Source organism: Polyodon spathula, chromosome 23 (genome assembly GCF_017654505.1).
Source record: "Polyodon spathula isolate WHYD16114869_AA chromosome 23, ASM1765450v1, whole genome shotgun sequence".
Classification (NCBI taxonomy): Eukaryota; Metazoa; Chordata; class Actinopteri; order Acipenseriformes; family Polyodontidae; genus Polyodon; species Polyodon spathula.
This window is the reverse complement of record NC_054556.1, coordinates 19,652,212-19,666,693: the sequence shown is the minus strand read 5'-3', so window position 1 is coordinate 19,666,693 and position 14,482 is coordinate 19,652,212. Positions and strand designations below refer to the sequence as shown.

Genomic DNA, 14,482 nt, shown 5'->3' with positions numbered 1-14,482 from the left:
TTTTCACATACCCTGAATCTTAATTACTCATTGTTTTTTTTTAATTCATACATCATTTTGTTTCAAAAGACATGGAATTGGTTAATATAAACCCTATTGGATATTTAAGAAAAGACTGGTTTTGATTCAAGAATGCTATCATGGTAAAACTATGGAATTTCCATAATTATTATTGGGGTTCACAAACTTTTGCTCGGCACTGTACATATTGTACAGCCCAGTCCAAAGCATGAATTGAATTATTGGTATTATCCTTCATTGATTGGAGAGCTACAATTTTGTTCCCAGTGGTTTGGCAAAAAGGCCACAGTGGTACCTGCCAGGTTTTCTCCCCTAGAGATAGACAATAAACACAGTTCTAGCACGTTAAGCTGTCACCACTCATTATGGTTATATGCACCATACTTTCCACAAAGTCTCTGCTCATAGACACATGTACACTGCACAACAATTGGCTTCATCAAGTATTTAACCAACGCATTGCATAAATTAGCTTCTGTGATCTAGAATTGCCGTCCTAAATACAAAAGATTTGGGTAGATCCTTTTTACCCTGCCACAATGTAGAATGTCTTATTCCCCCACGATAACAGCTCCCAGGCGCTAGACAAGGAGTGTTTGAAATCATTTTTAAGGCCCATTTTTTGAACATTCTCTTAGGCTAAATAGTGCTTAGAAAAAAGATAATTACATTTCTTGCAGAGAGGCTAGAAATGGATGTGCTTGGTGACTGAAATCCCCCCTCAGCCCTTAAGAGAAAGGGTTGGTCCCTGATCAGCAGTTATTCATTTTTAAGGGTTTTCAATCCATCATACTGACTCACTGGTATTTTCCCCAAACAACATGCCCACTGGTGTGACACAGACAAGGCTATGTTCTCCCCCTGTCCTTTACAGTCTCTTATTACATGAAGCTCTCTGGGACAGGAAGACTTTCCGTGGGAAACGTCGAGATAATATAAGGTCATGCGAACCACCAAACAAGTCATAGTGGTCATGCACACACAGACACACCTGCCCATGCAAGTGGGATGTAAATAGAAAGATGCTGCAGAAGCACACAGCAGAATTGAGAAGAAAGCTGTTAATGACTCACAGCTTGTTTGTTTATGTAACTAGTTATGAATGCATGTTTGCTTTATTTATTCCAAATAAACAGAGGCAGTTATTCAGTTCCAGTTTTAGCCTGTTAAAAAAGTTGCATGGAGAAAATATGGAGAAAAGGGCAAGTGGTTAAGCTCAGTAAATGCACAGTACAAGTATGGTAAACTACAAATTTACAGTGCAAATGCACTGGTACATTCTTTTAAGTTTTCACAGTCCCTAATCTTTGATCACCTTACTTGAAATAACATTAGGTAGTCTAATATTAGTGCTAATCTGGGTCTGTGAAATCAGATGAAAATATACTGGTAAAAATAAGCTTATAACTCTTTTTTATATTAATTCAGGATATGAAAATATTTAAAATACAAAACTATAGATAAAGTGCTGCATCCTGGTACCCCCACTGCAGGTCACGTAGTTTTATTAAAGCTAAATAATTAGCTTAAACAACAACACATAAAGTACTAATGTATATTTAACCTATAGGGTTGTATTTCAAATAAATGCATATATCCCAAATAAGAACATTTAAAAAGCCAAAAGATCTTGGGAAAATGTGAGCAGCAATAGCGCTGTTAGAGCTACAGGTAAGAACGTGGGTTTTAAAAACTTGGTTAGCAAGATAGCTTCCACATTGGTGAAGGTGCTAAAAATGTAAGCTGTCTCCTGTTTGATCCACAGCTCAGAGATCAGCCCACGAGTTGCCAATGGTGGAGAAGCAGGATGTGGAAGGCTGCTCCGTGCTGGGAGGCCAGCAGATGATCCTGACCGGACAGAACTTCACTTCCGACTCCAAGGTGGTGTTCACAGAGAAGACACATGGTAAGCATGTTATAACAAGCTCAGATATAACATGTAATATTGTAAGATAGGCTATTATAGTATGAGAGATCTATCAAGTGATATCAGAGCAAGGCAAAGCAAATCTGTTCTCTTGAATGGAGCATGGTCTGTTGTCACCGCTTTTTCACACTGTTCCTTGTGAAACATCAGTTATCAATCAGAGGGTTAGAGGTGTTGTCTGACTGGTGACAGACAATTATTTTTACATTATAGAGTGGTTAGGGTTTTTTTGTTTTTCCTCTCGGACCACGCTTGCATTAAACGAGTGAGCATAGGTGGGCTGAATGGCCTTTTCTCATTCTAGAACTTCTTATGTGTGGGATACCATTCGCATGATAATCAGACATGCCAGGGAAAATCCATTAAAACAAAAATGTGGTCTGTAGATTCCCGTCAAAGTTATTGAGTGCTAGATTCATATCTGCCACGGTCTTTCAGTCTTGAAGCAAGGAGCCAGCATGCTGTGCTTTTACTTCAGGGCAGGAAAAAGTAAAAGTAACCACCATTACAATGATCAGTAATTGTTGTATGTAGTGGCATATTGATATCTATAATGGTACAATACACACTGTTAATCCGTTGCAGTGCTATGTTTTAGTTTAAATGTTTTCAGCATGATAAAGAAGTTTAAATGAATAGCTTGAGCTAGATTTTCCATTTTCTCTTATTAATACAAGTTAAAGATGTTCTTTTGTTTAATGCTAGTTTAAGTAACCCAAAATATGAAAATAAAGTAATCTAAGATTAAAAAATAAACTATGAAATAGTCAGAAAATGCTTCTTATAATGCAGCATATGCCTTACCATGACAACACAGTTCAAATAAGGACCACTGGACACGTTTTTTGGGCACTGCAGCTTTAATTACGTCATGAAAAAAATCACACAATAAAACAGCAGCCCCGTGTGTCCTGTATCTCAAATTATTATCTGAGTAGAGAAGCACAGGACTGGTTTGCATTTGCATTCTGGCCTTTATACTAATCAGGGAAGCATTTAGTTTGCATGAAGTTGAGATGCGAGATAAACACCGTGACATTAAGCTATCACCAGCAAATCACAAAGCAGAAAATCTACCACACACATGCGCACATGCACAGTAGGAGAAATTATTTAATGTGCCTTCTACAACTCAGATCTGTAATCTACTGAGTTCAAACCCTTTTAAACCCCTCATCCTTCTTGCTTTGGCTCCAATAGCAAGAGACAGAATGAAATGCCTTATCTGACACTGGGACTGACTTTATCTGAAATGAGGCTTGTCCAAATACGTCAGCAACAGCAGATTGAGATCCAGTTTATTTTAATTAAGACTATGTCAACCCCAGTTAAGATTGCGGCCTGGCAGAACTCTCCAAGCCACAGTGATGTTGAAAGTTATCTAATGAAAGAAGTATACATCAGTGAAGACAAATGTGACATTTCATATTCATACCAAGCTTCTCTTAAGGACCTGTATCCATTTTTAATGCATAGATGTATGCTTTCTGAGCTAGAACGGAGCTTGCAGATTCCCCTCATAACCTCCTGCTGCTGAAAGTGATAGCAGGAACGTGTGTGTTTAGTTCGCAGAGTGACAAGGCATCAAAGAGGGCTTGTTCGTCGGCAGCTGAAAATACATTTAGGGGATGTAAACAAACTGGAATGCCAACCAGGTCTGAGTTCGCATTAAGTACACAGAAGAAGCATTTAAACAAGGGTCTTGTTTACAACATATTTAGTAAAGTTAGGGATGATGGTAAGAATTTAACAGTCGACCAGGAATCATATCTTATTAAATAAATAAAGTAAAGTGAATGCTTGGTATGCAACCTTGGCATTTAACTAACCTCACAGTCCATTTATCACACTGTATCCTCCCCTCAATGCCAGATTATCACTGAGTGTTGTTTTTCATATGCTAAAGGAATGTCCATCTACAACTCTGTTTGAATTTCATCTGAAGTTATCAGATTAATACGACCCCTTCTATTTAATAGCATTTTTCAAGTGCATAAAGTTTGCATATCTCTTCCTTAAAATAAACATGTCTCGCAATTCATGTTCACATTAAAATAAAATTATTTTGTGTCTTTTTTTAAATGTATCACACCACATATCTGTGTGCTCTTTATCAGAAACAAAGACAGCCGAGTTGGTTTACATTCCAACTATAAAACCTGCTTGCAACTCTGTGAACAAATTGATCTATTATAGATAAAAAAGCAAAACAGATTTTTAAAAAATTATTATTATTGATGTCAGTTTAAAAGAAACTCCTACAAAGCTGGTACTGTTTGTTTTCACAGTTCATCTGGCAGTACTCATTGTGTTCAGATTTCAGATAATTGAGGTTGCATTGAATATACTTACACTGTATACGTTTGTATAAGACAGCATAACAAAGTTTTGGGGTTATACCATTTACTAGGATCAGTTGAATATGTACATAAAAAAAAATGAGAGAGGCTTTGAAGACCATAAAGGTTTGTTCTTCAGGAGAAAGAAAGTTTCTTCACCTTCAATTTTCACTTCTCGTCTGAAGAAGAGTAACCATTCAAAATGAAAATTAAGACAGGTAAAAAAAAAGAAATAATTTTAATCAAAAAATAAATAATAATAATTTTAAAATAAATGAAAACTTAAGAAATAAAAAGTACTTCTCGTTATACTGAACAGATTATACTATACTGTAACTTAGGGTTGCCACCTTTCAATTTTTCACAATACATTTCACTGTAGTTCTCAAACTGAATGAACCGATAACAATAATAATTTAAAAAGTTAGCACAGTAGACTGACTCGGCGAGAATGGAAATACCCAAATGGTAACGAATGGTGAGTAACGACGGTGAGTAACAGACTTCTGCTATCCCGTCAGTGTTTCTGCCCGTACATGGCACAAATTCCCTTAAAACCGGATGTCCGATCCAAAACTGGACAGTTAGCAACCCTGCTGTAAGTAGGCATGGTATTTGTTAGAATTGGATTTTGGGATAATAAAGAGTTATGTTAAGAGATCTTTTACCAGATCTCATTTTGGAATCTTGTATTCATTTAAGTTCAACAGCAGATTGACCTGGCGAATCGCACTGTTCCAAGTGACGCCACATTGCGAAGCAGTTACAGAGCTTGATCTAAGGAAAGCCATTCTCTAAATTCAGATGTTTTAATGTAGGTTTAAACATACATGATTTTTTGTACCATGTACATTACAAAATGATGTATATGGTGTTTCACTCATGGGTATGGACAGTGATGGAGCTGCAGGACTCCTTGAGCGGTCGAGCTGTATCCTCTATATAGTTTATAGAGCTAGTGTAGTGTCTCTTTATCCTGTTCCAATGGTATTGGGTGGACGAACCTAAATACAGATGGACTGTAATGCTAATTGCAATTAAATTACATCTAACGTTCTCTTTTTTGCATTTCTTTTGAGCAAAAACTTTGTGTGAACCTTTTTAACACACACACACACACGGTGGTGTGATATATATATATAATATATATATATATATATATATATATATATATATATATATCCCTATTATATATATATATACTCAGGGTCCTATTCAGATCAAATGTTGGTATATTTAAATGATGGTGATATTTAGATCTCTCCCCATTGAGATTATTTGAATTTATGTGTCATGCAAGTCTGTTTCTCTCCCCATTCGTTCCCTGTGTTCCACCTCGCCCGGCCACACATAACAGTAGTTTCCTTTGTTCAAGAGAGTCTGGTTGGGTCCTGTTACACTACTGCAAAAATCTGTCAACTTTATGCATCCACACCAAACAAGCATATATCCCAACTCATAAAAAGAAACTAGAACTAATCCTGTAAGATGTTTTGCAAAACAACAAAATATGAATAATATTTGTTAAAAAAAAAAAAAAGAAAAAGTATATATCTGCTGTAGAATGAAAATAGTATGCCAACAGACACTGGTCTACTTTGCCATCTTGATTGGCCAACAAACTAAAGACAGCCCAACACATTCACAATTTGGTTAGTCTACAATGCTGGCCAACAAAAATTGCCCCAGTGCAGACCTGGTTTAAGCAATCTTAAATTAGTTGTCCATTATATAGTTAACTTATAAAACCTCTGCAAAAGCTCATAATAAAAGAGGGACAACCATTGTTTTGGAAGGTTTCCCTGGATGACACACAGTTTTCAGGCAGCTTCTTTTGGCTGAAGTTCATTGGCTCTCCTCTCTATACGGGGGCAAAAATGGAGCAGAGCCTGGATTCAATCAACAGGCTTTAATGGCTAATTACTTTAAGAGGTTTTCAGTCGTTCTAGAATAAAGCAATTAAACAATCACCTGTTGCTACAAAAGGGGAGTAAATTGATCATAAAAACAAAACAATAAAAGCTGGCAATGGTTGTGAAATTTCCCTTTCGCCTGCATGACTCATTGCATCCATATGCCATTCATTCTCTTCATAACAGGGGAGTTCCCGCATAATCTATTGTGGTGACTGGAACCTTTACATCTCATGAGTATATATGCCATGAAATATTGTGCGTAATGTTTATAGTTACATGTGTTTGTGATTTAATCTGGGCTTCAAAGCTAGTCTATTAATGCTGTTCAATTTTCAGAGCCTCCCTCCCCTCCAGATCTGAACCAGCTGAACAGGGAGTCTTTGATTATGCCACTAGATTTGTACAAAGGGGGTTAACAATCAAGCCACTCAGTGCAATTACTTGATAACTCCCACTTTTAAAAAAAAGGACAACAATGGTTTAAAATGTTCTAAGGTAGTTTAAATAAGTGACAAGGTCTTACTTTGTCTTCTGATGGTAAACTGCACAGGGGGGGGTTGTTTTCTTGACTTGACGCATGTTCTTATGTCCAGCTCTATGCCTTCTGTTGAAGTCATTTACTGACAGATACCTAAGACACTACATAACTACCTATAGTCCTCTCAATGGCTCTTGAATGATGGATACATTTGATTTATAGATGTTCTGCCTCTCATTTCACTTTTCCCTGTTTTCTGCAGATATCATTATAGACCATCAGGACTATTGCATACACAATTGCAGTGTTTATTTTTAAGGAGCACACAAAATACTGTAAGGAGCGTTCATCTTTTGGAGTGATGTGTTTACTTTGCGGCGCTAAGTCATTGTTGCACCAGGTGATGAAATCTGACAGCATGCAGGTTTCAACAAAGAACAAATACTTTTAATACAAAGTGTGTGCGCTCCTTAAAGATAAACACTGCAGACTGCCTTTACTGTGTTCAGTGAGCCTCTCCTTTCTATAAACCTTGAAGGACTGATAATAAAACCAGCTAGAAACACGTTGAATTAAAAGTGCTGTAACCTTTATAAAGTACAGCTGATGCAACAGTATAAATGAGGAGCAGTAAAATATTTTCTTGACTAGTTTCTGTTGCATCTGCCTCTTCAAAATATGCACCCTACATCCTCAGAACTGTTTCCCAGATGCAGTGAAGCCTCGCAGACACACCACCTAGCAGACCCCGGCAGTACTGACCCTGAGCCTGAGAACAGATTAAACACACCGAACACCTAGCCTTGTTGCCATGCTTCCTGATGTCTGCTTCTAAGTCTTTTGTTTTCTTTGTAAATATTTACAATTGCATGAGTTTGACAAATACAGTGAACCCTGCAAACAGATGGCCTATACCAAATATTTATGCGGAGTGGGTTTATACTGAAAGAGGTTAATGATTGTAATGTGTGTGTAAAGTCAATATTCTCACAATGTAATATTACGACCGCCAGCGTATAACGCTGAAAAAAATTCATACTGTTGTAGTATCTGAAAATATGAAAAGGTTTCCACTACCATTGGCAGTCTCACAGATAGAGTACCATTGTAGCTGCTGCAAAGGGATTTATTCTGCTTAGTTTGATATACAATGAATGGTTAGGTTTTTTTTTTTTTACAAAATCAAACACGGTGTTATAATAACTTATTTGTGTTTTTAAATATGTATTAAATAAAACGATAGTTTATAGTAGATTTTATATTTGGTCTGCCAACATCACTGGGTTTGTCTGTTTCCTATAATTTCACAGAAAAACAGGAAGAAAAGCGTGTCTATCATAACCGTCTCCTTTATAATTTTTAAACAGACACTCCCTTTAGGCTCTCTACACACCCTGACACTGGTCAGTGGAATAGGGCATCCCTTGGTGCCCCCTCTTTGTTATAATTGGACAGGGCACAGCTTTCTTCTCTCAGTGCTGGTGTGTTTGCTTGCTGGGCATGGGCATGGGCATGGACACTGGCCCCACAGCTCCTAGTCATTGCGGGACTCCTCACACATAGGGCTGAACCCTAGACTAGAATTTAGTATTTTTTTTTTTTTTTTTTTGGCTAAGTAGTTGCCTGACATTTTATTTACAGAAAACTGATCAAGCCCAGTAATGTCAGCTCATATTAAATTAATTCTCTAGCGCTGTTTTTTTTCATCCTTTGACTGTTAAAAAAGCTGCCTACTGGATCTGTAACTGGCAGTACAGACTTGTCTCTGCCTTGACCTTTTAGCCTCTAACTACCCCACAATGGAATGGATGTATTGATATGTGTCTAGTGAGGTTTCACAAGTTGTTTGAAGAATCTGTTTTTTTTGTTAATTAAATCAAGTTTGGTATTTATTATATTTTGTTGTTAGGGAGCCCAGTAACGTCCTGTATTCTATAATAAGAAAGCTTATCTCCCTGTGGTATGTCAATTTTAGCCACGCTGGGCCACACAGCAGATATGGCAGTCTTTGAAAAAGGGCTCTCGGCTTCCATAGCCAAAGCAACACACATCACAAATGTTTTACAAGGAATAATCTACTGTAAATAAGAGCTAAGAAAGTGAATAAACTCTATGACACCTATGGGGATTGTACACAGATTCTACCAGAGAAACTGGAAACATGTACCCATGTATTCTCACATGCTAGAAAATGCAAAAAAAAATGTTGCACACCAAAAAATATATACAGTATAATTTGAGAAACTAAAACTTGCATCATTTATTTTTTAAGCAGCAATTATTTAATTAAGATTTTAAAAGTGTTTGATGTTTTAATAGTTAATGATAATAATATACTCTGTAAATGGGATATTTACTGATTCTTAATCATATTTACCCATGCAATGGTGTAATGTGATTATTATGTCATCTTCATATTATTAGCTGTATCTTGAGAACTGCTCATCCATTTGGGATTGAACTTGTGATGGGCATTCCTCAGTACATGCTATTAAAGGTCTTGTTTTCTGGACACTATATAGCTGTGGTAATAACTTCAGAACTGTTTGTTGTAACATCACACAAACATTGCATTGAAACTTTGTCTTGTCCTGTATATGTCATTCTAACTGTTTTTTTGGTTTGTTTCCCAGATGGGCAGCAGATTTGGGAATCAGAGGCCAGTGTGGACAAAGATAAGAGTCAGGCTGTAAGTCGACATAGCAGTAGCCTATTCGCACACATAAACAACCCAACTACACTGAGCTATCCAAATTGTAAAGCGTCTTGTACAGTAGAACCCTTATTCATTCATGCATCTTGCTCACCCACCAGACTCCATTATAGGATCTAGTGTAGGAAGGATGCTTATTCTGTACAGTAGGTTGACGAAAGATACTGTGTCCTGTATATTCATCATAAGCTTTAGAGATGTCATTCTCTGACCTCTGCTTCATCACTTGATTTCTGGTAGTAATATTCAGACAGTTGCCCTCTCAGTATCCGTAGCTTGATAGATTAAAGTTGGATTCAATTTGTTCAGCTGACAAAGTTCCCGTTAAAGCTAAGTGGGGGCAGTTCGATGGGAAGGTATATTAGTATTGCACTAAAGGCAAAAAGTGAAGCATTGTGCACTGAAGCTTGTGCAAAGCTAATATGCTTCCCCCTCTTCAGTTCAGAAAATCAGCATTGAGGAGTCTTTCCAGGACCTGGAGAATCAAACATAACACATAATGTCAGGCATAAAAATATGTTTTTCATCTGTAGATGATATTAGGTATAACTGTTGGAGTGATTAGATTAATAAAGCGGAATTGATCCATATTTCCAGAACATGCTGTTTGTGGAAGTTCCTCCATATCGTGACCTGTCAATGCGCCATGCAGTCAAAGTGAACTTCTACGTGATCAATGGAAAGAGAAAACGAAGCCAGCCTCAGCACTTCACCTTCATGCCACTGCCAGGTACGGATTTACCACAGGGTTGCTTGCAATGTGGGAGGTGGTCAAAACACTGGACACACCTGCAAGATATGGCAGACACTTTGTGTGTAAATTAGCATATTACCATACATGAAAAAGTGCTGTCAATGTTGATTAACTGTGAATAAGCCAAATTAAAGGATCACTGAATCATGGAATAACAAGGCTTTGTAACTTTTAACATTATAACCATGGAGTGGTTTGTAACAGTGGCCATATCTTAACCCTTTAAATATCAGGTTAGCTTATTTTTTCTTTCTGCTGGAGAAAACAAAAATGATAGTAATGTCAACTACAATCAGCAGAGACCAGAAAGTCCTGGTCTTTAAACCAGCTCAGCTTAATAAAATACTACCCTAGGAGCAAAAACTAATTCTCTCTCATGTATATGTTGCAGGTCCAGCCATTAAAACAGAACCTATTGACGAGTATGAACCCAACCTGATGACAGCTAAAATGTCCCACAGTCTGGGAACACTGCCGCAGCCCTATTACCACCCCCAGGGAATGATGACTCCAGACAGCTGCCTGATAGCTAGCATGGCTTCATGTCAGCAGCTCCGCTCGGGGCTGTCTCCCCCAGATTCCAGTTACCAGCAGCAGACCTCAGCAGTCATCTATTCCCGGAGCAAAAGCCTGAGCACCAGCCCACTGCTCTACCAGCAGGGTAGCCTGATGGCTTCCCCGGTCCCTCCGATGGCAGACGGCCAGCGCTCAGTGTTGGTCCACGCCAGCTCTCCAGTGCAGTCCACCATAATCCACCAGCAGCAGTCATCCTCACCCAACCATCACCCCACCTCGTCCATCATCCAGTTCTCCCCCACCAATCACCAACTGAGGGGAGGGGTCCTGCAGGAGCACCAACGCATCATATATTGTGAAAACTACCAGACATCTCCCGCTTGCTCTCCAGCTCCGCCGGCCAGCCAGGCTCAGAGGATGAGCCCCAGTCACTACCCAACGGTGATTCAGCAGCAGCCCTATGTTCAGAAGATGCTAAAAAACAGGTCTTCTCCCAGCCAACTAGAAGAACAGAGGTCTTCTGACAATCCAAAGGATAGGTCTGGGGCTTCGAGAGTCACCGTCAAAGAGGAGAACTTGGACCAGTTGTATCTGGATGATGGTGAGCAAGCTGGATTTTTATTTTAAGTCTCATTGTACTCTACTGGGGGGTCTTTGTATAATAGACACTGCATTATTATTCAAGAAAGGTAACCATTACTCATTACAATCGTTTCCACTTCTTTTATTTTAGTATTTTTAAATTCAACACTATTGCGTGTTTATTAATTATGGTTAAAGTTTTCAATAAACTGCATGGATTTCCAGAGCACTTTGAAGTCCTTTCCTGTAGTAGTTTACAGACACATTTGAAAAATAACAGTAATTGCAACACACTGGGTTTGGAACAGATATTGCACAGTACAATATTGCAGCAGCATACTCTGTCTACTGAAGCAAAGTCATCCGCAGGTAGAAAAAAATGAATAAGTTCCAACGCACTGGAAGCTCACACTCTGTTCTATGAATGAGTCCACAGTTCTAGCTGTGACTGCATTGTGTCGGCTACATTTCTGTGGTTTCTCTGATTGCTGAGGGTTGGTGGTAGCATGTAATTGACCAATAAGAAATGTAAGTGAAGTGTTTGGGCACTCATCCAAGTGATGATGTGTACATTGTGTTGTGTGGCTACTTAGTGCTGTAGTCTAGGTGTGTGTCTGTGTCTCCTGCTCTAGTTACAGACTGTCTTTGTTTTTGAGGGGTTTTTTTAGGGCTATTTTCGTGTGTATCAAAGCAGAGCCAGTCTTGAAAGATTCCGTGCGCCAGACAAAAAGGTTATACATATTTGTATACAATTGAGAGGTAATTGCATTGTAGCCCAGTGCAATTTGAAACCTCTGCAGGAGGCTAGGAGTGTATGAGAAGGTTGGTGTTATTGATTTCACCTTTCAGAGTGTGACAGACAGACAAATGGAAGGACGCAATCAGGGTGTAAGGGTTCCCTTTATCCAAGACAGAGGATCCTTAAAACTGATTCGGTTCCTAGTGTTATAAGTTTAGGTTTAGGTAGCCAAAGCAGGCGTTTATGCTTCTGTGTAATTTTAATATTTACATCTATAAACCCTTTTACTTATATTGTCACCAGCAATAGTGTGAATGACACAGTTTGTCCTTGTGTTGAGTTTTTAAAGTTAAGCATGATCCATTAGTTAAACAATAGGGTTAAAATGCAGTGTTGGGTATCATATTCAAACTTTGCTTAGTTAGGCTTACAAAACATTTCCTTCACCGATACTAAATATTCCAGAGTGCTGGCTAAACAGAAATGAGTCAGGCCAGTTCTCAGTAGTATATTCAACACCTCATTAAATGTTATTAAAACCATATTGCATATAAACTCTATATAAATAGTATTGTTTATCAGAATGGTTTGGAAGCCTGCCAGTTCTGTTCCGAGCAGTATAATTAAAACAGATACAGTGCACTATAACGTTTTGGGTCCTAGCTCGTTTTTTTTTTTTTTTTTTTTTTTTTTAAATAAAAGTTAAATTTGGTTTATTGCAGCCAAGGCATTTGATGTTTTCAACATGCTGTCAGTCATTTTAGGAATTGTTTCCAACTTAATACCACTGTTCCAGGCCATGGCTATTGACGTAGTGAATGTCTGGCCTCGTCTTACGAATTTCCTTTCCAACAGAGCCTAGTCATCCCTAGCTGGATTGAATTTTGTGGCCAGTCATTCATTTGTAGAAAATTTTATGAGCAACCTAATTCTAACCTCAGGTGTCCCCTTTCTTTCATATAAATGAGATCTCAATCTGCATTGTATTCCATCACCTCTGCTCTAAGACCTTAAAGAACAACCTGGGTCTGAAATATCAGTTATATCAACTGTAGTCTTCTTCTTTGTATGTCATTGTTCTGCTTCAGTCATGACATTCTGGTGACTTTTTAACCCCTATGGCCTCAGTACAGCTCTCAAGTGTCTCCTATTACAGCAGAAACACCAGAGAGTAGCTATAAACCTATTCTCTGCAACAGGCCAACAGTTGTACCATTGATAACTAAACGGAGTGTGAGAGTGAAGCAATGGGCAAGGGCATTAGCAGGAGTAATTTTAAACATGCTTGACTGTTGTATATTGTTGTGCTTTTCTGTAAGCACAGCTAATAATAGTGGCTTACTGCCCTTAAGGTTTTACCCACAGCTTCTAGGAGAGTTGAGCAGATAGGGACTTTTGAAAACCTTTTTAAAAACCTTACAATCCCTTTTGGCATTTAGCAGCAATTTTCCTTTTTTGAAATAGCAAGAAAATTTTTGACTCTAGGCTCAAGATTGCACCCCATAAAAAGGGTTATTTCTGAATTTCTAAATAATAATAATAATAATAATAATAATGATAATAATAATAATAATAATAATAATGATCAATAAATGGGTACCAATTTCTGACATTCTAAAGCAACTGCTCGGAAAAGCCACTTTTGTTTGTTTAAATGTGGAACCTCATAACAGACCGTTTGGGAGTAAGGAAAGCTGCCATGTTTGTGAAGAGCACAGCCTCTTCTTTGTAAGCTGGTTGTTTAAAGTGGCTTCAAAGTCGTGCGTTTCCAGTAAGCACAGGAGCGGGGACAGGGCCCTTTTTATATGCTTCTGTAGTAAGGTAAAGCAACAGCGTAACTGAACAAGGCTGTTCGAGAAGGCAGCTTGGGTGGCAGAAAAAGTCATTAATAAGCCTGTCTCTGCAGGTAAGATTGCAACCGCAACTCCAGTTAGTTTTAAAACATAGTGTGCACACAGAAAGGTGTTACAGAACAGTACGTTCACAAATACAGCATCATGTATCAAATACATGATTTAATAGTATGTTTTTATTATTATTATTATTATTATTATTATTATTATTATTATTATTATTATTATTATTATTAATGTATTTATTTATTTAAAGTGGGGACTAGTCGATCTTTTCTACTATTTTTACCTCAACTGTTCAAATTAGTGGTCGTTGTAACCCTGATATGTCATAATCTATCTGAATGATGAAGGCACAAAGGTTACAAAAGTCTGGTGAAGCTTGCTGAAGTGCACCAGTGTTTGTAGCATTCTGTTTCTCAGAGACAGAGAGGATGGTGCTCATTTTACAGACACAGTTTAGGGGCGTGTGAACATCGGAGTCTCACAGCAACTTACATTTCGAGTAAGGTAGGGGACGTACTGTACTGTATGGTGGTTGTAATAGACCATAGGGCATAAGGTTGAAGTTAAATATTGTATATTTGTACTGTGAAAGGAAAATCAAACTGTTAATGTTAAAGTAGTTTAGTTAGGAGCAATCT

General features: G+C 38.0%; 1 protein-coding gene across 3 annotated transcripts in view; it reads left to right on the top strand.

The window, feature by feature from the left end:
* The window catches only part of LOC121298029 (nuclear factor of activated T-cells, cytoplasmic 2-like), a 51,729-nt gene that overhangs the window by 25,806 nt on the left and 11,441 nt on the right, over window positions 1-14,482 (top strand). For all 3 annotated transcript variants that reach the window (XM_041224758.1, XM_041224757.1, XM_041224755.1), the window contains exons 6-9: window positions 1,787-1,927; window positions 9,315-9,370; window positions 9,992-10,124; window positions 10,540-11,265. In XM_041224758.1, coding sequence (XP_041080692.1) covers window positions 1,787-1,927; window positions 9,315-9,370; window positions 9,992-10,124; window positions 10,540-11,265 — 1,056 coding nt within the window. The remainder of the gene's footprint in view (window positions 1-1,786; window positions 1,928-9,314; window positions 9,371-9,991; window positions 10,125-10,539; window positions 11,266-14,482) is intronic.